The 25,630-nt window shown below is 33.9% G+C and overlaps 1 protein-coding gene across 8 annotated transcripts in view; it reads left to right on the top strand.

Annotated features, from left to right (window-relative positions):
• The window catches only part of PTPRK (protein tyrosine phosphatase receptor type K), a 572,160-nt gene that overhangs the window by 250,319 nt on the left and 296,211 nt on the right, over positions 1-25,630 (top strand). For all 8 annotated transcript variants that reach the window (XM_081294494.1, XM_081294493.1, XM_081294498.1 and 5 more), the window contains exons 4-5: positions 19,839-19,920; positions 22,246-22,361. In XM_081294494.1, coding sequence (XP_081150620.1) covers positions 19,839-19,920; positions 22,246-22,361 — 198 coding nt within the window. The remainder of the gene's footprint in view (positions 1-19,838; positions 19,921-22,245; positions 22,362-25,630) is intronic.

Here is a 25,630-nt window from a genome sequence, read left to right as displayed (position 1 = left end):
GTCTGCTAAGGACCTGATTCCTGGTCCATAACACCTTCTCACTGTATCTCTCTATATGTGGCAGAGGCAGGAAGGTCTCTCTGGGGCCTCTTTTATATGATCCCTTGATGGTGAAGTCCTTATAACCTAATTGCCTGCCAAAGACCCCACCTCCTAATAACCTTGGAGGTTTGGATTTCAGCATGTGAATTCTGAGGGGACATAAACATTTAGATGAAAGTATATTGCTAATTTAACTATTTAAAAAGTCTCTAAAATGCCATATAAAGGGCTGAAATAAATTCTGTACCACCTTATGGATTAAAATATACCTTTACATTTTAATTTATAGTTCAGGAAAGTCTCCAAAAATCATATCCATTATGAATGTGTGTACATTTGATGTTTCACAGCAAGAATAATGCTGAAGGGCAGGCAGGGACTGTAGTGCCAGACTTTCATCTGGGTTTGAATTGTGGTGCAGCCACTCAATAAGCTGTGTGACCTTGAGAAAGAAACTTCCCTTTGCTATTATCTCTTCATCAGTAATAATAGCCCCTAACTCACAGAGGTACTGTTAGGACCAAACTATCTAATATTTTATTTTATTTTATTTTATACTTTTAAGCTTTTATTAAGTTTTTTTTATTGATTGTTCAAAACATTAGAGAGCTCATGATATATCGTCTTTCATACATTAGACTCAATTGGGTTTTGAACTATCTAATATTTTAAAGCAATTGGAATAGATTCTAGTACATGGTTATAATTTTTCTCTATGTGAATATATGAAAAACAAACAAATATTATCTGCTTATATTTATAACTTACTAAAAATTGGAATTTTAAGTTATAAAAAATTGTTTCACCCAGAAGAATCTATGCATAGTAGTTATAGTACTTATACTAGTCAAATCAGTACTCAATCATGTAGTTGGTTTTGATATAATTGATAAATATACTAGAACAAGATATATTGAATAACTGATTGTACAGGACTTCAAGCATATTTGAACTTTGGCTTTGAAGTGAGCATGTCAAAATTCTCTCAGTTTCCTTTTTAGTACTTACAAGATGTGATTGAGTCTTATTGTCTAATTTACCTACCTATCAGGTGTTTTGTTGAGATCAAAGGAAATACTTTTCATTAAAGTACTTTCTAAACTATAAAGACCTATCTAAATTAACTCTAGTGTTAATATTCTTAATGATAATGACTTGCTTATTTAGAGTACTTCATAGCTCTTTGCTTTTGATATAAATCAATGATTGAAAATGTCCCCAGGTAAATAATGATACACACACACACAGATATGTCTATACACACACATATCATTTTCATGATATCAATATTCAAAATAGCAAACTGTTTAATTAAAAAAAAATTCTTACCTTTGTTTATTTAAAACTCCATTGTTAGCAGTGGTACACTGAGCACAATATTCTAAATATAACAGCTTCAACATATATTTTACCAGTTTGAGTATTTCAGATCAGGAAGGATGTAACCTATATCCCTAACTATAGCTCTTATTTTCAATTTTGCTTTCCTGATTCACTTTTCCCTGACTCTTAACAATGTATTAAATAGATTGGATAGTTTTGGCTCAACTTGGATGATTAAAATTTAGTTGTTGGGCTGGGGTTGTGGCTCAGTGGTAGAACATTCTCCTAGCATGTTTGAGGCGCTGGGTGTGAGGTGCTGGGTGTGAGGTGCTGGGTGTGAGGTGCTGGGTTCAATCCTCAGTACCATGTTAAAAAAAATAAAAAAAAAAGAGATTGTGTCCAACTTCAACTAAAAAATAAATATATCTCTAGCCCAAAAAATAAATTTAAAAAATTAGTTGTATTTAAGTCTACATACTCTTATTTTGCTTTCCCTGCACCTCCTGTCACCTGACCTTGCAGCTTGACTGTTGAAGAAGGAGACTCAATATGTAGACAGCTCTTTCTCCTGTTTTCTCCTACCAAGGACTGAGGCTGGACACCAACATACAGAAGGCAGACGTCTTCTTCCTTAGCTGGATCAGATCTTGCTCTGACTTTTCTTCTTTTGTAGCTTTTTTTTTTTTTTTTTTTTTTTTTTTTTACATTTATATGTTTTATTTATTTATTTTTATTTTTTTTATTTATTTTATTTTAATTTTATTGTTGGTTGTTCAAAACATTACATAGTTCTTTTTTTATTTTATTTTTTTTAATGTAGTGCTGAGAATCAAACCTAGTGTTTCACACATGTTAGGTAACCATTCTACTGCTGAACCACAACCCAACCCCAGATACAATTCTTTTTTTTTTTTTTTAATTATTTTATTGTTGGTTGTTCAAAACATTACATAGTTCTTATTATACCATATTTCACAGATTGATTCAAGTGGGTTATGAACTCCCATTTTTACCCCATATACAGATTGCTGTGTCACATCAGTTACATTTCCATTGATTTACAAATTGCCTTTCTAGTGACTGATGTATTCTGCTGTCTATCCCATTCTCCACTGTCCCCTCACCCCTCCCCTCCCCTCCCCTCCCCTTCTCTCTCTCCATCCCCTCTACTATAAATCGTTTAGCTTTATTGCAGAACTCAATTGATGGGGGGGTGTTTTTCTACAGCTGATAATATAGTTTAGTTGGCATGATATTATTTTACACAACAGGACCTACTATCACCCTCAAGAATCCCATTGGAAAGATGTAGCTAAACATTTGCTGGACCAGAGTTCTCTACTACTCTGGCTTTTCCAACAGAAGTATCTCTCACTTCAATGGGCTTGGCTAGGCTGAAAAAGCATAGCATCACCTCTACAAGTGCGTGGAGACCGGTAAACCTTCTTTGTATGCCAAGGACATCAGGGAGACTCCCATCCACTCATCTGGCTTGTATTGGCTCAAGCTGGCTGGCATATTTTGAGGCAATTTTGATCTTGCTGTTAGTAAGTCATTGCTGAGTGAGTAATCAAAAATATTATGTTAGAAACAAAGGATTAAATACTCTAAACATCTTGCTTCTTAGTTTGCTGCATTTTGTTGTCTATGTATTTGATTGTGGTTTACATCTGTTGTATTTTTATGCTGGAAAATACTGTATAGGAGGGTGTTGCTGTTCATCTCTCCCCTGAGCACATTTACTGCCTTCATACTGATGGCTTGAATTTGGCCATGGTGAGGGTCTAACCATGTTGCCACAAACCATGGTCTGTTTTCTTTCTTACCTCCAGTCATTTGTTGAATATTTGCTAACAAAAATACTGGGCTCACTGCATTCCAGTCTCTTCAGGTACTTCTTCTACAGGTTACAGCTGAACTGGTTCCTCTATTAACAATCTCCACAACAAGAAATATAATTTTTTTTCCTTCCAAGAGTGTCTCATAAAGCATATTTATCTGGTAGTGAAATATTTGCTTTCCCCTATCCTGTTGAGTGATTCTTTTAGATTCTTTCTTCTGTTTGACCCTGAGAAGGTTCCTATGGGCCAATTGTCTACTCCCCTTACTTTGTGGATGGAAGGAAGCCTGCCACTCTTAGTGCTGCTCTTCTCTCACTTGTCTTAGGGCTCTCTTCAGATATGAATGTCTGGAGGTGGTGGGCTCTTGTGGAGCAGGGTCTGCCACCTCTGACCAAACACTGAATGAAGACTGATTGAGTTGTTTGTGAATTATCTAGAATGTAAGTACTTAGAACACTATTTTCCCTTAGTTTTGAACTCAGCTCCAAAGTTTTGGAAGGAAGAAATTACAGCCTCTTATTAAACAAAACAAAACAGAAAAACTTGATTTGTAAAACAATTTCATAAAGTAGACTTTTTTAAAGGAGAATAGATATTTCATTGATTACATTCTTGATAATTCCGAAACATTTAGTTAATACCTTCTATTCTGTCCTACAGATTATTACAGATAGATTATTATAGTTTTGGAAAGGCTTTTGAGTCAGAGAACTTAAGTTTTTAATGTGAATTCTATACATTAATATGTGTATTATATAGGTAATTCTGTTGTCTAAGTCTCTAGTCTAAAACTGATTTTTCCAAAGCAACGGAGTTTAGTTGATTCTGGGGAAAGTGACATATCATTTCCTATCTCTCTCTCAGTCCTTCTTAGACCCAATTCCCTTCATAACCCTATAATTAGGTCTAGTTTAGGATTTACCTTTATTAAAGATAACTTAAGCAAATAAACACTCTAATTATTTTCTTTGGGAATTCAGTATTCTCTTTTTGTATGTGGGGAGTCAAATACTCTTCAGAAGAGTGCACTCTGGGGGAAAAAACAGAACTTAGTATCAGGGTTTGTATTTTAAATTAAGATTTTTAATCTGATTCCCTTAAGATAAATATCCCCTTTTAAGTAATATAATTTGTAATACATTTTCACTGTTCTGAAGTTATTTGGAATTCAGTAATTTAATCTTGAGTTTGCCTCACACTGTTTGAATCTTGGGAAAACATGTTGGAAACTGGACATAAAATTGGTTTATTAACAATTTTGAGTTGCAATATTATTTCACCATGCTGTTTAATTTGTCATCCAGAAAATTGGGATGAAACCCAGAAAGTAGTATTTGACTGTAATGTCAAGTCATACTGCATTTCTTGGTCTACATAAACCATGCTTGATTTGTTCCATAATTTGCACATGTGGAGAGACTATTCTCAGGCTGAATAACTCTTGCTATTAGATTCTAGACTTGGTCATGTCACTCTTGCTTGTTGATGCCATGAAATAAATAGTCCACTATGTAAGAGTCCAACATGAAGCTGTCTTCAAGAGTAAAACCTGCATTCCTGACTCTTAGGGAATTTATATTGTTCTTGTATGGAAATTTGTGGTGACATACTAGTGCCTTTTATTTTATGTTTGATTTCATAATCTCTAATATATCTCCTAAGTGCTATTTCACAAATTTGATGATATTCATATTTCAAAGGTCTTCTATTTGATGAGATAGCCACTAGCTAGATGTGATTATTTAAATTTAATTTAAATTAAATTGAATTAAAAATTCATTTCTTCAGTCTCACTAGGCATACATTAAATGCTCAGTACCCACATGTTTTCTGGCTAGGAAGTGTTATGTAGGATGGATACAGAACATTTCCGTTGTGGCAGTTGTTATTTGTTCTATTGGCCAGTTGTACTATACAATGGCAATTTTTACACCTATAGTACTTGCCCTTCGATACCTATATATATGTGGCTAGATTTCATTGTGTTTTAAACATCATCCTAATTCATATTTGGTGACAATATAATTCATAAAGTATCCTAAAAATGAATCTGTTAGATATTTCTAGTTTATTGTTTCATCTATATTATGTACTAAAATATTTTAAGGGTTAGCTTAACTATTATTTGTTGATTTTAACATTCTTCCCCAAAAAACATTACCCTCAAATTTCAAATCCACATAAACTGTTGAAAAATCTGTATGAATATTGATTTCCTACTTTTATATCTTTAGTCCTCAGTGTCAGAAAGAAAATAAAGCAATGAATGGTATAGTTTTCAGTAGAAATAGCAATAGTTTTTGAAATTTTTATTTTAAGCCCTGAGTTTGATATAGAAAAAAGGAAAGACAAGATAGAATTTATATTGGGGCAGGTAAAATAGAAAATTAAATTCTGAGGCTTGACAGAGTGATGGATCAAGAGGGATAAAAAAATTATTGCTATGCAGGCTCAGGATGAAATACTAAGTAGAAACATCACCTTATAACTAAAAAGAGAGATGAAAAAGCTAAGGGAATTCAAATCAGTTTGATAATTTAGTTCCCCCCCCCAGACTTTAGAAGAGAAATATACCATTATATGCTGCACCATTAAAGAAGTATTTCTTAAGTACCTTTAGAGTGGCTCTGCTCGAATTGTTTGGCCAATATCTTCCAGCATTTCAAATTTCAGTTACAGTACACCTTAATAATGAAATTGAACTGATAAAGTAGTCTGTTTTGAAATAATTTTCACCTCACTTGCTTCCAAATTTGTTATAATAGTGGTTTTATAAATCTTTAATATCTTAGGGGAACCAGCAACTGCTTTTAGAAATGGACATTATACAAGCATTTCCAAGAGAAATGGTCTACCTCTCCAACTCAAATTAGAAAAGCAGTCAAGTGAGCCCAACCTTCCAGTTGGCTGGTTTGCCTTCTTCTCCCTCTTACTTGAAGACATGTTTATGGAAGGCACACTGCATGCCATTTGCTATGGTAGTTAATGGATGTAGCAAAGATAAGGCCATTTCTCCACTTCCTTGGTCATCCCATAAGGTAATGACATCTTTTCATTGAACATCAGCAATGGTCTCCCTATTATTGACTCGGCTTCTGGCATTTGCTCTCCCAGAAACCACTTCTCTTCACAGTCTTCAGAATAAGCTTCTTAAGATCATAATTCAGATTATGTCACGGCTCTGCCCTAAGCCTGTTCTGTGACATTTAATACAACATACAATCTCTTTTTTTTTAAATGAAAAGTGGAATTCAAAAATGTTTCTCAAGGAAGACATGCCATTAAAAGTGTAATCCAGAGAATATCAATATACTCTGTATGCCTAAAAGTATTTTCTAAATTACACATTTTATATTTTTATCTATTTATTAAAATTCATATATGGACATCAATAAAATAAAAAGAATAATTCCTCTTTCATATCACTCTATCCCTTCCACATAAACTCTCCCTACAGATAATTACCTTTTGTTGGACACATATGCTTTAAGTCCTTCATAAGTGAAATTATATTCATGTTGTCCATTTGCTTTATTTACATATATGTTATAGATTAGAGAAGGAAAGCAACTATATGGACAAATTCTTATATATGTGTAAAAGAAGCAAGTCATATTCTTTGATTCTTTTAACTTTGTTAAAATCACAAGGGAAGAATCATGTTTTAAGTTAAATCTTCTACTGCTAGAAAAGTAGTAAGAATTTTTATGGTATTTTCCTAAGAATTTATGATTTTCACATAAATGAATGAAAATTGAAAACATATTGACGTGTTCTTCTAAAATATACTTTCAGTTTTTCTTTTGCTCTAATCCTGAGAATTTGATTGAAAGGGCATATTTTATTTCAATAGGAGGAAATGCTATTAAAACTTTTACACACACACACACACACACACACACACACACACACACATATATCCCACTCTTATTTACTAAACCAGTGCAAACTTGTTTTAAATAGTAAAATCACTGCAGAAATACACAGAATGTGACATGTACCCAGAACCGCTTTCTCTGCTGAGATGGTTAGTGATGTTTTGATGAGGGTCCCACTGGATGTATGTGTATGCACGTGTGCGCATGCATTCACACAGGCATATATACATGTGCTCTGTAGTCAAATAGCAATGTATAATATTTTTATTTCTTTAAGTGCTCTGTTGTGAAGAGCTTTTCTCTCCACATCCCATGTATAAAACACCTATCCTGATCTGGCCCATTCTCATACCCATGGTTATTTCTTCAAGCCAGTGTTCCTGGCAGGCTTATTACAGGTGTAAAGAGGTTTGATATTGGGACAACATGGGTCATGAATTGCAGCTTTGAACTATGCACACCCCTCTTCATTTACTCCAAGGTGCCATACAGCTATTACAATTTTGTATATTTTGTGATGTGAAATCTTTTTGAAAGCATTGTCTGGTACAGGATCCTACCATTTCCCACCTCAAACATGAGTCTCCCTGTGATTCTCCCAGCTTCCCTTATTTTCATTAACAGGCTATTCTTACAGCAAACTGGTCTTAGAAGAAATGCATGCCCAACTCTGTGGTATCATTGAGTGTATAAGATATTGGATCTTTCTAATATAGTCAAATGGAGGTTTTAGTTATTACCTTGCTTGACTTTGCCTTTTAGATTGTTTTTTATTATAAAAATTATAAGATTTCATATAATCCTAATTTTCTTACACAAGAAAATGGTTACAAATGTATAGTGCTTTTTAAAAAGCATTATTTATATAATAAAATTGAAGTTTAAATGTAAAGGAGGTGGTTTTATTTTCAGTCTCCTACCTGAGAGTATCTCCTCAAATAGCCCCGTTTAATTAATTCTTGGTGGTCCTAATTGATATCTGAACAATTTTTCTTCCTGCTGAGATTGTTTATGAGCTTATGGACAATAAAATTTAGGTTTGTCTACTAATAAGAGAACTCTCATATTTTTGAGAATTGAAACTTTGAATTGGATTAGTTTGGTAAGTCATGTTGGTTTTTTGGTGATATGAAGTATAGAGAAAATTAAAGATTATTTTTGGCCACTCTTCTATCCATGACAGCTGGACTTAACATAAAATGAAGGGAGTAAAATGTTAGCATTTTTTATACCAACTTCACTCACTGTTTTATTTATCTTAGGGTAAAGACAATGTTTATAACTTTAATTCTCAAGTTAAATTCAAATAAAACCTGTCTGAAATGTTTAGTTGTTTGTCTTAAGTATTCATTGCTTTGTTATCAAATTTTGGATTTAAAAGAAAAAATACGTACACACACTTATGTTTGATTACCTGGTTATATGCTAATACATGTATGATCACCATGAATATGTAGATGATTACAATTTAAATGTAAGTTAAATCTGCCATTATTGTACATAGTAGGTGTCTGATAAACATATTTTGATTGATATCCAAGCACATTCAGGTATACTATTATAGGTATAGGTTTTTCTCATGGGATCCCAGTCCTTCAGTTGCATTGTAGTTACCCACATTAATGTTTTTAAGGTCAATCACATTATCCCAGTTGTGCAATCCTTCAAAGGCATTAGAGTACTAATGGAATAAGGGACAGATTGCAGCTTTAAGCATAAAACTCTGGAAGATTCAGACCCATCCTCCTATTTCCCAGGCTTTTCTCCTCTATTCTGTTCTTTCTAACTATGCTGCTTATGCCAGTAGCTCATGACTTTTCCCACTGTCATTCATTTGCAAATGGACTTCTTTTGATGTGTGATGTATTCCTTTTCACTATTTGCCTTATGTTTCAAAACTCTGCTCTGATTTTTTTTTTTTTTTTTTTTTTTTTTACAATCACTGTGTGCTTTCCCATTAGAAAATAGTTCACCAACTCTCGGCTGTGTCCTGTGCTAGTGCTCTACGTATATCATAGGTCTTGTCCTCCCTAGAAGTTGTGACTCTGCTTTCTGTCCCTCTTTCTATTTCCAGTGGCTAGAATATTTAGTGTGTGGTATCCAAATGCTTGGTGAATGAAGGATGTTTCTTTTGACTAGAGAATCACTTAAAGATCAGCATGTCTGAAGTCTTTGCCCACTGCCCCCACCCAAGTCATCTTCTTCCTCCTCTGCCCTCTCTCACTTCTCTAACTATGCCTTATCACAAATAAGTACAATTTAGTTGTTTCTTAATATGTCCACCTCTTGTGCCATGGTGTGACTGTCTTGGGGACTGGAAACCCAAAATTGAATATTTCTTGTTATCAAATATTAGGCATTTTGTACATTTTAATGAATAAATGACTAATTGTTTAAATATTTCAAAATTAGTATTTTATATAGGTTTATCTTTTTGTTTTACCTGGGTATCTGATGAAGAAAACCCATGAATCCACCTATAGATTGATTTTTTTTTCATGCAAAGAAAAAGTTACCAAAAAAAGAAGACTGGTTATTATGACCAGTTCTTCCAACTATAGTACAAAGAGTATTATATAATATCTAGCTGAGATGAGTGCCATGAATGATTTCTACCTGGAGGGTCTGTGACAACAGAGATCACTGGGCCCCACCTACAATATTATTATTATTATTATTATTATTATTATTATTATTATTATTATTATTATTATCATCATCATTATTTTCTCCTCCTCCCCGCCTCCCTTTCTCCTCCTTCCCCTTCTTTTTTTTTTATTGAGGGGGGAATGGGGATTTTTAATCTAGGAGCTATTTACTTCTAAGCTACATCCCTAGCCTCATATTTTGATTTTATTCTGAGACAGGGTCTCACTAAGTTGATTAGGGCCTTGCTAAATTGCAGTGAGGCTGGCTTTGAACTTGTGATCCTCCTCTCCACCTCCTGAGCTGCTGGGATTCTTGATAGGCACCACTGTGCCCAGTACCCACAGAATTTCAAAGAAGTTCCCAGGCACTGCTACTGCTTCTGATGACAGGAATACATTTTCAAAAAATCTAACTTAGTGTGTCTTATGGTATTTTATAGCATTTAACATCTATATTATTTGTTTTTAAGTTAATGCCAATATGTAGTTTTTTTGCAAAGGTTAAGTAGGTAAATATCTATTAAATTCTCTGGAAATGGCCTTTGATTTTCCCATAGTAGAATCGTTTGAATGACACCCAATCCACCTTAAGTTAGTTTCTTTTCTTTATGCTCTTCATAATCTTAAAAGCTCAGTTTTATATCATTCCCTTTTGTTTTACATGGGTAACAAAACTGACCTATAAATCAGTCACATTAAAACACACACACACACACACACACACACACACACACACACAAATGGTTTCAGGCCTTTGTAATTATAGCAAGAATTCCAAAGATTTGTTTGTTTTTAGTTTTGTAAGTTTTAAACCCTTTGCCTCAAACAACCTCTTTCTATTGATTTCCAAATATTCAGATAGATTGTTTGAAAAATAATGCTCACTTTGTATGTGGAAAGAATGTTCTCCCCTCCTCCTCCTTGTCCACCTTCTCCCCCTCCCTGCTACCTCTCCCACCTTCTACTGTTCATCCTCCTCCTCCTTCTTCTTACTAACTCCACATCTCCAAACATTCTAGATAACCATTTTTTTTACTCAAAAATTTTAGCAAGAAATATTTTTAAATTCTTAAAGATTTACTTTGGTGATTTATACACATGAATAGTTGAATATATCACCAAATATTTGAAGTGATATTCTGCAAAGAAGTATTTGAACTGTATACTTTTTTTTTTTTGAACTGTATACTTTAAAGTTACTCATCTTAAGTAGATTTTAAAAAAATAAAGATAAATATGTATGTCCATCCATTTTTTAGCAGGGCTAGGATAACTACACTCTTGTAGTGCTAGGATATATTTTAAAGTTTCCCATCATTTTCTTCTGTAGAAATTAACTATGAAATATATTGTTCATTACCTTTCCTTATAAATAGGTTTGATTTTTTTACTATATTATTTACTACCTAAAAGCACAAACATCATAAATTATACAATTCCTAATTTTATTTATACCACTTAATCCTTCTAGCCAAAGATATTACTATCCTTGGTTTTAAAATGAAACAGATAAAGAATTCATGAGCTTTGTATCCCTAAAATCATCTATGAGTACATACCACTAGTTACTCTAATGGATTTTAAGTAAAGATCTCTCCTAACCCCAACTCTAACAAAATTTCAAAGAGAAAGTTCACAGTACTTTTGAAATTACTTCATTCTTAAATCAGATGCTATAGTTAGTTGTGTGTTTTTGACAAAACATTTATTAACATGTTTGAATTTGTGATGTGACAGCTTCAGTTCAGCATCTGATTGAACTTTAGATGTAGACTAATAAATTTATGGCAATTGTTTAGTTACAGTTAATCACTGGGTTTATGTAAGTCTGCTCTGCACTATAAGTGTGTATTGTCATTAGATTTCATATATTGATTGATATTTACTAGGATGATACATACAGGGTGGGCTAGTAATTTTAAGTTTCTTAATTGCACTGTATGATAATAAATTAATGCTCCTCAGAGTCACTTAAATTTGGCAATGTGCAGAATTACTGTGTTAGTTTGAAAGCTTTTTTTTTTTTCAGATACAGTTGTGGAAGTGAAGTGATCTACTTCTACTGTGTGTAAGATTGGACTGTTGGTGCTAAAATTTAAAAGGTTCTGCTCGTGGATTGTAGGAAGACAAATGGCACATCTCTGGAAGTGAGGAAAAATAGTACTGGAATTCAGTGTCATGTTGATAGAAATAGAAACCTTAACCAGTCATCTTTTATTTTTGGCTCAGACAAGTAACTATAAAATATAACCCAGATGGTGGAGCTATGATAGTAAAGATACAGAAATGACATTTTGCTGATGAATTTTCTGCTACCCTTGGCGTCCCCACTTTCATTTTTATACAAACTCTTTTATCGTGTAAGTTGCTTGCTTGTGTATCTAAGGACAGATCCATAGGATGAAAAATGTGTTTAGTGGCATTTTTAGATTTTAGATTATTTCAGTAAACTTTTGTTTCATTTTCCTCTTCTAATTGCCTTTTTGGTTTTTCCTCTCTTTTGCTAAACTTAAATCTAACATAAATCAGGCTCTGCCATGGATCGTGGGTCCTAGTTCAATTTTATTTCTGGATGCATATTTTAAAGGCATTTGGCATATATTGTTATCCTCTGCCTGTCTGCCTATCCTGGAATTGGAAGAGCTCTAAAGGGAGTTGGTAGAACTTGTACTGTGGTCTCTCGTCTCAGTCAGCTTCACCACACATATGCCTTGAATTGAAATACAAAGGGAGTCACGTAAGGGTAGTTATGACAGGGATATAAGAAATTGGGAATGAGGAAGCCCGTGAGTTTATGGGACTGAGAATTTTGTAACTCAGAAGAGAAGACCTATGCCTCCTCACTGTCTTTAGCACCCGTGTCTCCTGGAGCTGCCCCTGGCTTTCTTGTTTCTTACCTGCTGGACCTTTGGACATTACCTGTGATGAATCAGTTCCTGTAGAATGACAGATGTTAGCTAAAATCTCCTAAATTGTATGCAGTTTCTTTCAATTCACATTGATTCCCTGAGGTCACAGCCAGGAGTTGAGTGGAGGTCTGTGGCTCACAGTTGAGGCTCTGCTGCCTAATGCTGCTGTGCACATATTGGTTCTGTTTGTACACACCTGTGTGTATTTATACTGTTAAGGGTCTCACAGCAAATGGTTTGGAGAAGATAGTATATACCTTTTTCTCAGAGGCATGTTGAGACAGAGAATGCATGGAACTTCTTGAATTTATTTTGTGAATATTATTCATTTTTAGTTCAGCATTTGGGGTTATTTGTTTTCATGGAGGAATAGTTTCTCCAGATCACTCTTCATCACAATATGATTAAAATGCCATGTGTTCTAGATTCATATGAACCTGCATCACTATCTATTAAATTATAAAGATCACTGATAGCTTTTTTTTACAAGTACATGATTTTAGGAATGAAGAATTAATATAAATATCTATTGGATAGTTATTGTGAACTTAAAATATTCTAGCATAAGCTTTAGAAATTGTTAGTTTGTTTAGATGTTCTAGACATTTCTGGTGATCACATTGGGTTAGCTAACCCTCTGGTCTAATTTGAAGTATAGAAATATACAGGCTTGCATATTCATTTCAGTATGGAGACTTTTGAAAATCTTCTTCTTTGAGCTTTTATTTTAGACACTCCACTTTGGTGTGAAATCTTTTAGGTTTTATTTTCTCCTTTAGATCTATGGTCATGCATTTTTACTGTTTACTGGACACTGACATATACTTTGATTGATGTTCTGTTGGTTTAACAGACAAAACAATGTTACTCTGAAAAGGACTGTGTTTGGATGGAGGTTTTTGCTGCATTTCATGCAAGTGTCTTGTTACACCTTATGTTGTCATTCATGTTGCTTAATGTGGCATCCCTGTCATCCTGTAGGCAATCGGCAATGCTAAACCTCAATTTACTTTTGTATCAAAAACCTTCATAATGTCACATATTAATATTTTATCTAAGAATATTTCGTGATACTGTGCATAACATTCACATCCTAAAATTAATAAGTCACTATTATATTCCTATAAAGAGAGGTAAATAGGTAGGTAGATAGGTAGATAATAGACAGGAGTGTGTGTGTAAGAGAAAGAGAGAGAGAGAGAGAAAGAGAGAGAGAGAATATATTTAAAACAATTAAGCTGATGCTGGTGTCAGGTACTTAAACTATGTGAAAAGCTTGTATGTATGGAGGTATAGGGCAGTACACGGTGTTGATTTTAGAGTGTCTGAAGACCTAATTACTCCTTGCAGACTTTATAGTCTTGCTGTGAAGTCTTGATAGGACTAGTCCTTCTGAATAAAAGGACATCTGAAGGAAAATAACTGATTTTGAATCCTTATGCATTTATACCACCGAGCTGCTAAAGATATTCTAAAATCGGATACATGACAGGGTTCAGGTGAAGAATCGATTTGGGCTTCATTGTGTGTTTTACCTGCCTTCTGTATTCAGTTGGCATGTAATTAGAGCCCCCTAGTGACTCTTAGGCACAGCTTTAAAGCCAGAGAATGTTTCAGTATCCCATGCTGGTGTGTTTTATTTATGTGCCTTTGGATTTGGGGTGTATATCTCCTTCAGAAACTAAACAAACAACAACCAATAACCAAGGGTTGTGAAAAATTCATTAGTTAGGGAGAGCCTGCAGGCTGTTAGTCAAGGCCTTTGCTCACTTTAGACTCTTAGAAAGGAGCTATTACATGAGTCTAGTGGCAAGTAAGCCTGACATGCAGGGGTCTGACACAGAGCAGCTTATTTCTTCCAACACTCTCAGCTAATCCTCAGTTGATAAGGCAGAATTCCAAACTGACAGTGCCTCTGAGAGGAGCTACCCTGGGTGACAGCAGCTGCAGGTTGTGCCTTGGACTTTGGTGTCACCTCTCTGCCCTGTGTGCCTTCATCTTTCCATTCGGACAGAAACAGAATGTTCACATTGGAAAAGAAATTAGGTTCTAGAATTCTAAGTTTTCACTTTGATACTTGACTTACTCTATAGAAGATCTTCTGAGGCCTATCAGCAGAAATTTATGCCGAATGGAATTATTTGAGTATTCTAGGGAAGTAATTATGTTTTCATGATTTCTACATTAGCTTGGTAAAATTATCTGGAACTTTCTCAAGGGAGTGTCATTTTATTATGTCAACAAAAATTTATGAGCAAGGTAAAAATGGGCTAAATACCTAATCCCATTTTTCCCTTAGAGGCAAAACCATTAACTAAAATCCACTGATACTGCATAATTGTGTTCTGTAACATTGTTACTCTTTCCAACCCTGACTTTCAGTAGGATTCTTCTTGTTCAGTGATGTTAAGAAAAACATGACATGACACTGCTCTCAATGAACTTACATTTTAGTAGAGGAGATGAACATAAAAAAATCTATCTATAGAATTAATTATATAATTGTAATCATGGTCTGTTTGTGGTTTCTCTGCATTAATTACCATGTAACTTATAACCAGGCCAATAGATAGGAGAAATCTCTTTGCCTCTTTTGGTTTCTTTCCCTTCATCCATATCATCATCCTCATCATTACATTTCATTTGTCCCCAACCTTATTTTGTTCTACTTGTCATCAACATTGGTACCAGCACCATTTATCACTGCCCCTTACAATTCCAAGGCACACCATATCCTGATGATTTCAGTATATTTGTAGAAAGTCCACTGATAGTTCCTTCATTTCACCACCTCCAAAGTTCACCTCCCTTATTTTACCTCAGCAACCTGCTGTTTTGTTTAAATTGGATGTTATAATAGCTCACAATTGTTCCAACTTTATATGTATGTATACTTCTCATTTTCTACCCATAAACTCCTCTCTTTCTACTGTATTCACTTTACATAGCTTAATGAAGAGCTCCAGTCAATGAAATCATCCATCTCTTGCCAGTTTATCAGCTTGCTCATTACATTAAAAAAAAATTTGTCATGATTATTTTCATTATTCATTCATTGTTTCTTTATTTCCTTTAATTCTATTCACTTTTCCTGGGCTTAAATCCAAGAAAGTGATATTTTAAAAAATACATACCATATGATAGATTTTGGGCAAAAAAGTTCATAGCTATTGACTTCAATTGGTCTCACAAGACAGTTGGAAATCCTACTTACTATGTGGATCTGTTTGGCTTTCTTTCTTATTCTCTTTTTCAGTTTGTTCCATTTGATTCTCTCCAAACTTCAATCATTTCTCCTTTTCATCAACTAAGATCCATGTCTCATGGCTGAGAAAATTGTGGCCATATTACAGAAACTTGCTTATCTTCCAATCCTACATATTATAGCCCCATGTCTTTCCTTTCTTTATAATCTAGCCAGGGTAGTGCCCCTTTTGTGGCAAGAGATTTGAATCTGATCCTATTTCACGCTGACTGTTATCATTTCTCTCTCGTGCACTCTCAAATATTCCCTGACAACTTGAATCACTCTTGTCAATATCTAAACATGTTTATCATCTTAAAAATAATGGTAAAAAATTTTAAAAACCACTCTCCTTGATCACATATCTTCTTATATCCTTAGTGACATTTCTTTCTATCCCCTCAGGAAAACTTCCTGTAAGAGTTTTAAAATTTTTGTCTCCACTCCTCAACTCTCTTCAATGCCCATTATGTTTTTTTTATTTTGTTGTTGTTGTTGTTTTGTTTGTTATTTCATACAGGTAGCTCTTTCTCTGATCACTTCTGATCTCAATGTCACAAATAAGGGGCGTTTTAAAATTCCCTTTGACCTAGTATTTGATCAACACTTGGTCTTGTATATCTCTTCCCCTTCAAATAGTCTTTTTTTTTAAAAAAAAATATTTAGTTATAGGTGGACAAAATATCTTTATTTTATTTCATGTGGTGCTGAGGATCTAACCCAGTGAGCACTATCCCTCTGAGCCACAACCCCAGCCCCTCAAATATTCTTTTATTAGATTTAGGTTCCATGACACCATATATCTCCATTTTTCTTTCACATTGTTATATATTTCAAACTTTTTTTTCAGTCCATTTGTTTTGTAGGCTTATCTTTCTCAATCCTGTCAGAGCGGAAAAAAGAGAAGACGTAGACCTTCAAGCAGTTACAGTGTTTAAAGTTCGCAGGGTAGAGAGAAGTCAACTATGTCTAATGATGCTTTAAATTGATTTGTATACATAGGTTTGTATATATACATGTACATATATTTATAAACATGTAAAATGTGAACTTTCACGTTATAATGAGAGTTGCAAATGTTGTGCTTTGTCTCAGGAGGTTGAGTCTTCAGCTTTAGTCATCTTTGTATATGCTACAGATCAATATTTTATTCACTATTGAAATTTGCACTGCTTCAAAATGAATATTAGAAAAAATAAGTTTTGATTTGGACATATTTTGTCTTTGAAAGCTAAACGTGATGTTTGAAAATTTAAATCACAAAAAAATGTAGATATAAGGAGAATTATGAGAAGGAAATACCAGTTTATTCTATGTTTTCCAAATTGAGAGTGGGTAGGGATCTAGGTTTTGGATGAGAGTGAGATGGGAAAGGGAAGAAATTTAATTTTAGTGCATATGTCTTTTATAGTTGTTTTCTTCCCATGATGGCAGTACTGCAAACCAACATATAATACTTACTGTGTGCCAGGACTGTGCTCAATGTTGAAAGTGAATTATCTCATTTAATCCTCTAAAGCCCTGAGGTGAATAGTCACAGTTTCTTTTGCAGAAGAGAAAATCAAAGTTTAAATTTTATGTAGGTTAAAGTATACAAGGAGCTCTACGTAACCTTTTATTTAAATTTAAAAGTGAGAGCTAAATGCATCCTTCCTTGGATCTAGATTCTTGCTGCTATGATACATTGAAAGAAAATTAAGAGCAAAAAATTTAGATTTTCTAGCATCCATTATACATTGCATGGTATTTTCTGTGTTATTTAATAATTTCACACATATCATTCAATTTTCATGAGAAACCTGTGATATAGGCAAGGACAATATTGTCCAGACAAGGCCACAAAGACACAAGTTAAATTAATTGTTGTGTTACACATGACGAAGACCAGCATCTAGACCCCAGGCTCCCGGACAATAAGTTCCCCTTTCCATTCTATGAGATTCTTCCTCCTCTGCATTAACTGTTGGCCACAGGATGAAACTGTCCTTGTTCTTTAGAGTTTGCCATTTTTTTTCTCCCCCACTTAAATTAAACTTTACTTCATTTATTTAGTTAATAATCCAGGGATGTTGCTGGGGTAGCAAAATTTTGATTAGAATCATCACCTCAGTATTTCAGGTAATGGAGTGGAGTAAAAACAGCATGAAGAGCGGACCTCACTCATTCCTTTCCCAGGCTGGGCTTCTGGACAGGCTAAAGCTGACCTCTGGTGTGGTTTCCATGGCTCTCCTCTTTTGGGAAGCCCTGGTTGACCACTTGACACCAAGCATTAGTTCTGACCTGCACATTAGCCTAAGGGAGCTCTGTGTAATTAAGCTGTTGAGATTTGTTTCCCCTGAATGGACAGAAGAGCCTTACAAGGTGAGGGCTCCATTGAAGTAATAAAGCTGATTACATCTTCAGCAGTAAAGGAATCTGATCTTAAAAATTTCCTCTAGCTCTTGTTAATGAGGCAAAGACAACACTTAGTGGGGAAAATGAGGTCACTAAAAAGGAACTTTTTTTTTTCCTTTAATAAAGAACCAATCATTTTGCCTCCCCTAAAATCAAGGCCTAAATTTATTATCCTGAATGAACCTCAGTTTAAGTGAACTAATGAGAGCTTTTTTCTCAGGGGCATAGTAATCTTGTTTTAACTTACCACTTACATGAAGCAAGGATGTTAAACCATTCTAGAAAGTTACATTAAGGTAAGCTAAGATGTTAAACTTGTCAGTGCTGACTACAACAAAACTAGAATAGCTAACAATGACTAGCTGTTACACAGATGTGTGGTTTATTCTTTGGAATGTAATTTTCTTCAAAAATTTTTTCTTACTTTTTCTTTCTGTACTTTTCCTTTCCTTGACTACTATTAAAGCAAATAAACTTATTTTCCTAGGGTTCACTTAGACAGCCCTCACATAGGAACAATGATGATAATTAGTCATTTGGTTTATGTAGCACTTTTTAATATGCTACTATTTAAGCATCCTAAAACTTTACCATTAAAGCTATATCATGTGCATATAATGGTCTTGGGACTTGGCTCTGAAAGCCCCAAACCTCAAATTTCTGATTGGCTCAAGAATTTGTAAATAGGAGAGATTGGAGTTTGATATAGATTTTTCATCTCCTAGAAAGAATCCTATATGATGCAATTGCCTCAGTTATACATTATTTCAAGTTTTAGATTTTGTTGTCTATATCTTGATAATCCTGTTTTCCAGTATTTAGCATATAACATGGCAAGTGTGTTCATGGCTAATGCACATAGATAAACAACACAAAAGCCAGTGTGAATGTGCATGCTAATTTAGGACAATCTCTTTTATACAATAACTGCTCAATAATTATTATTAGCAGACTAGTCAATCAAACTTCTGTTCCACCACTAGAGTAAAACTGTCCTGGCAAAGGCTACCAGGAAACTACTGATAGTGCGGGGAAATGTTCCCCCAACATGCAGACCTGCTCTATTTCGTTGTATGTCATTCCTTTTGCTCACAACACCAGTAATTTTCTGTTGATTTCCATCCTTGAAAATTCAGCTATTTTAAAATCCAGATTTTACTTTTATGCATTTGATATCTTCAGTGGTTAGCACAGTGCTTGGAACATGGTAGACATGTTAATGTTAAATAAATAACAATAATGAAGAAAGTCGATAGGAGAACATTTATAAAGATTTGTTGTATCAGCCTCCATTCTGCCTTTATATTGCCAATTCATGAAATCTAAGATGCTTAATACTATTTACCTAAAAATTTTGATGTGCTTGACTTCAGTAATTTAATTAATTTTCATTTTTTTTAGGTTTATTTAGGAAATTGCCATTCATTATAAAATAAAGTTTTAATTCTTAATAGAACAAAAATGAAATTTACTTTCAAATGTATTACAGTTGTATTCCTCCCACTGTGGACATTCCATGAAAATGATTGTTATACATGTTTTCTGTTTCTTTCTGACAGGTAATATTTGAAGCCGAAGTCTCAGGAGGTAGAAGCGGCTATATTGCCATTGATGACATCCAAGTACTGAGTTATCCTTGTGGTAGGTTGTGATTAAGAACTGAGTTTTTCAATGTCCTTTCAACACTTGTCTTAAATTGACAGTGGCTGTTGCTTGTTTACCACTTGGTCATTGCTGTCTTCATTGTTTTCCTAGCTTCTTTTCAGTTTTAAAAGAAATGCTAAGATATTTCTATAATTGTCTAATCATATACTTTTAAGGCTTCTGACTAACTATATACATATTAAAGCATCCATTTAATTATTTAATTACTAAGAGCAAAATGTAAATCAAAGGCAACTCTCTGTAGGACTTTTTGCATCCTTCAGTGTTATTCAATTGTGTGGGAAAGGAAAGAGAACAACAAATCAGATCAACACAAAGGAAAATAAAAATAAGCCTCACTAAGTTATTTGGTCTACTAATTTTAGGTTTATGTAAAATGAAGGGAATGATTTAGTTCACCTCATTCTAAAATTAGGTGTTTTTTTTTTTCCTTTTTCTGATGTCATAATAAATATCTGGTTAGTATGCCCTTTAAAAACATAAAGAACAAAAGCCATCTTAACTTAAACATAGTTTTGTTATGACATCAATCACACATCGATTGGTTTTTGGATGGTATACCTAAGTTTGTGTTTAAATCACATTACTTAAAAGACAATTATTGCAAACTTTCAATGCACCTGGGCAAAAAATCACCATGCATGAATTTAGATTTTACTTGAATTTCTTAGCAGCAGCATCTTATATGTATATATTCTGCATTATCTGTTTAGTAATCCTCTGAGTAGAAACATTTCTATCATACTGTGAAGAGAATGTACAAGGGCCACTCTGTGCAGGGCTCAGGCTTGTCCCTCTGCTGTGTGTTGTCAAACTCCTGTGTGCTTCAGAACCCTCTGCTGGGTGTGGTAAATCACACATTGTCAGCTCTTCCACTACTTCTGATTCATTACATTTAGGGTAGGCCTGGAAATTTGCATTTCTAATCTGGTTGTCTAGAGTTAAGACTTGGGGAACCCTTGTTCTAGCTCAAGCATTTCTTTTCAGTGTGCTCTAAGTAATGCTGTAGAAAAGATGTAGCAGGCAAGGGACACATTGTCTGTTCCACCTCTTATGTGGTAAGAAAGGACAAAATGACCTCATTGAAGTTCAAGATGACTTACTAAATTCCTTCATAAGAAAAGAAAATTCTTTCTATAGCATAAGAGAACAATGTTTCCATCTATAGTTCATGTTCACTTCCTAAACAGCAGATGGTTAAGAAAGACTTTTATGAGGAAATAAGTACAAAATTTGGAATTGAGCACAAAAAATAGCAACTTCAGTGTTGGTTTTCCAAGAGCTTTTCTTTTACCTACTAAGTCTTAGTTTTTGTTGTTTATGAAAAATATTGGTGGGGGGGAGGTCCTCAGTTTTGAATGTTAATTACAAAGAATAGTTTTTTAGTGGGTACAGTGGCACATGCCTGTAACCCCAATGGTTTGGGAGTCTGAGTCAGGAGGATCTCAAGTTCAAAGTCAGCCTCAACAAAAGGGAAGTGCTAAGCAACACAGTGAGACCCTGTCTCTAAATTAAAAAATAAATAAATAAATAATTTTTTTTAAAAAAGGGCTGGGAATGTGGCTCACACGTTGAGTGCCCCTGAGTTCAAAAAAAGAAAAAATAGTTTTTTGGCAGTCATATAAATATATCATATTCCCATATACATTTCATCTATATTTTGAATACAATTATCACTTTTTTGTTGATCTAGTATCTCTTAGGGGTGATTTTCTAGAACCTATAAAGAAGTAGGGAGTGTACTTAATAGCAGCTTATATAATATTTTTGAAAAACAAAATATTTCCTTTTTCTTTGGAGCCCTTAGAGGGCTATAACTACTGAAATAAAAAAAAAAAAAAGGAAAAAAAAAAGAAAAGAAAGAAAGGAAATTTATTTATAGGAAAATAGTTCAACAGCCATCCAGCAATCAGTATTTTAGAAATCTTTGTTTTCATTGTATATTTGTAGTATGCTCTGGTATATGCCTATTTAATGTGTTTTGCTACTTTGACTTATAACATTATTACTGTCCTTGTGCAACCTGCTACAACGGTCAGTTAAAATTAATTGTTGAATGCTCATTCTGCATAGAACAGTAGTCTTGCAATTACAGGGCAATAGACAATGTAGCTACTGAGAAAAGAGAACTGTGAGAGTGAGCGAGGAAATGGTATCTTCTAGCACATAGAAAAGTCCATTTTCTTCTTATATTAGTCTTGGCCAAAGGAAGAAACATTCAGAATAATATTCTGTTGAAGAAAAGTAACTTGGCATATTTTCTTCATGTGGAAAAAATAACCGTTCTCTCTATTCTCACAGATAAATCTCCTCATTTCCTCCGTCTGGGGGATGTAGAGGTCAACGCAGGGCAGAATGCTACATTTCAGTGTATTGCTACTGGGAGAGATGCTGTGCATAACAAGTTATGGCTGCAGGTAAGGCCCAGGTGGCAGCTGAGCTGCAGTTACCTTGATTAAAAACAAACAAACCAAAAAACATTCCACTACTATTGGAGGTATTACCTTTTCCTGTGTGTGTGTGTTCACATACATGCATGAACAGGCTGCTTGCGTGTTAATTGGCTGCAGATTCATATCAGACATTTCCTTTCTTGGGCAGAATTTGAATAGAAATTTGAGGGCATATAATTAATAAATATTTGGATCTAGTGAAACCTAATGATTCTCTAAAATTATGTTCAAACTTTAAGGAAAAAAATTTAGATCCATTTGAAGTAGAAATGAAAGTAAAATTTTTCTTATTTAATAATATTTTGAAAACTGAACTTATAAGAACATATTACTTACATAGGAACTGTCATACTCTATTCAAGTTCTTAAGAGTGTTTAAGAATCCCTTGAGAGTATTTCAGGAAATATAAATTGGAAGAAAGCCAATTAAATTCTACTGAAATTTTTGTGTATGAGAATTAATCAGAGATCCAAGGTCAAGACATGTACCTTCTACATATTAAATACTTAATAAACCTGTATTTAATTAGTTGTGATTTAACATACATATTGGGGAAATATAAATGGGGCATATTAAGAGCTTTAAAAGAATCAGAAAGAACTGTAGACCAAGGAATAGGATTTGCCTTCAGAGAATTTACTGAAAGTGTATCTATCAATCTTGGGGTGCTGGGGTATGAGTAGGAGGAGCTTAGAGCATCTGTGGAGCCAGAAGACTGGACCTAAGACAGATAGCTGTTGAGCTAAATATTTTAAATTAGATTATATATAAGAAACAATAATTTTTGAACACCTTTATTAGTAGTAGTAGTACTAGTATTATTATATCTTCATTAATATGAACAAAGTAATTTAATTAGTTTGAAATTTCAAATTCCTGAGAATGCCAATAGAGACCAAAAAGAAAAATAATTATAAATTTAACTTAGTTCCTTGAACATAGTATTGGATATAATTATTAGGTTGCAAGTATCTGGGGAGATGGTTCTAATAAATGATTATTGAACCTATGTCAGCTATACTGTCTGATATGTAAGGTATCTGAGTCTTACAACAATCTACTTGAATATTAAAACACATAATTCATATTACATATTAGTCTAATTATCACTACTCTTGTAATTGATTTGATTTGCAAATATCAGGAGACCATATTTTTTTTGCCCAAATTTGAAAAGAAAATGAGGCCTCTTTTTCCACTTTCTCATTATGCAGATTTCCCCTACACATATCAAAATATAGACTAAGTTTTCCTGGAGAACATTTTGTGTAATGTACAAACTGTCTTATCAACTATATGTTAAGTCAGTTTATCTCCCCCCCCCCCTCTTATCCTCTCTTCCTCTCTCCCTCCCTCCCCCAGCCCCAAAGGAAATCAATTTAAAAATAATTTCAGACACATTTTTTGATTATTTTGCTCATATTTGCACTAGAATGAGAACATTAGTTGAAATTTGGCTTTAGTTTTGAGCTGTATAGTCTTTTCTTGGGAAACCAGAAAAGACTCTGTAGTCTCTGCTGGTTTTATGCCCCAGGATTTAATGTGACATTGAAATAAAAAGGGTTTTATGTCCACAGAAGCCAGCTGCCTTGTGGCAACAAAGGTTTTCTGGACCGTGCTGGTCTGAGTGGGTTGCAGTCAATAGTTCTCATTTTTTTTTTGTTTCCTATTTTGTAGATTGGCTCATTTCATTATGGTTTATTAAAATATTCCTCATGCCATTTTTCAAAAGGAAGTGAGAGAAAATACTTTTATTCTGCGTTCTTTTCTCTCCCTGTCCTCCTCTTTGCATTTGACACACAAGGTGACTTGGTGTTTTTCTCTTCGACTTTGACATTGACATTGCACAGTTCTTTAGCAATGTGCGTATTCACCTTATTTATTCAAAGGGTGTTCTACTGTTTTTCCATAGCATTACATATATTATCTTAACTTATTCTCTTAAATAATTCTTCTTTATGAAACATTGTAATATATCAATTACATTGTTTAGGGATGTTTTTAGATTAAAAATGTCTTTGTAGTGATACAATGTAACAATCAACTTGATAAGACTTGTCCTCATATATGAGTGAGTCTATTAGAAGTGACTGTTAACAGAAAATCTTTTCCTGATAGTACTAAAAAGAAAAAAAAAATACACATACACAATAAAAAGGAAGAATCCTGGAGAATCTGTCTGCTAACCCATACAAATAAATGTCAAATTACCTTCATTTGGTGTAGAATAACATCCTAGGGTTCAGGAGGCACCCTTCTTAATTGGAGCCTTAATTCTTACTCTCCTAAGCCTTCTAACCTAGTCAAGTGTGGAGGGCTTAGTGATTCATTGAACTGTTCTGGGGCTTTATTTTCTTATCTATAAAAGGAGATGTTGGATAGAGACTAAAATCCCTTCCAGCTGTAAGATGCTAAATTAGGTCTTTATATTATTTTGGATGGTCTGAACCATGGCCTTGATAACCTTTTTTGTTTGATGGAAGAATATAAAATTTTTATGTTATTAGTTTTGTATTGGAAAAAATGGTTCCTTAAATTAAGTTTCATTGTGAGAACAAGTGCTGAAAATATCTGCTGAGAACACTAAGAATGAATGTACTTGAAGCAACTCAATGAAAGGTCACTGCATTCTATCATAGAAGTAATGGAATAATAGAGTAGCTGTTACCCCTGCCATGCCCAGGTGAAATAATAAATGGTGACCAACTTTTTAAGTCCTTCAAATCACTTAGATTAGATTGAATTGAGCTTGCTTTAGTTTGTAAAATGTTGTCTAAATATGGAGTAAACTAACAAAAACTAAAAAAGCAGCGTTTTCTATTAAAAAAAAGTGACATACTATAACTCTGTGAAAAGAACTGAACATAATACCTAATCATGTTTGATATTTTAAGACTTTGAATATGAAAATACATTTAGGGAATATGCTCACTTACTTACCTATTATTTCTAGGTTATGATTCATACTTCAAATTTTTATTATGTAAAATTACATACCAATTAAGTACATTGAAAAGTGGAGGGGGAATAAAGCAGACACATAAAGAGATACCTATTCACGGATAATCCATAAGGCATATTATGGTGGTTTTAGAAATATCTATAGGAAGCGCTCTTTCTTATAAAAATCAGATTATATAATTTGTCTTTGGACATCATTCACTGTAGATATGGAATGAAATATATAAGTCGGATTAATCTCTTTGTACATGCTAAATAAGCTCATGATATA

This window comes from Spermophilus citellus (assembly GCF_964194105.1).
Source record: "Spermophilus citellus genome assembly, chromosome: 5".
NCBI lineage: Eukaryota > Metazoa > Chordata > Mammalia > Rodentia > Sciuridae > Spermophilus > Spermophilus citellus.
The sequence above is the reverse complement of the archived record's forward strand: the minus strand, read 5'-3'. Positions and strand labels throughout refer to the sequence as shown.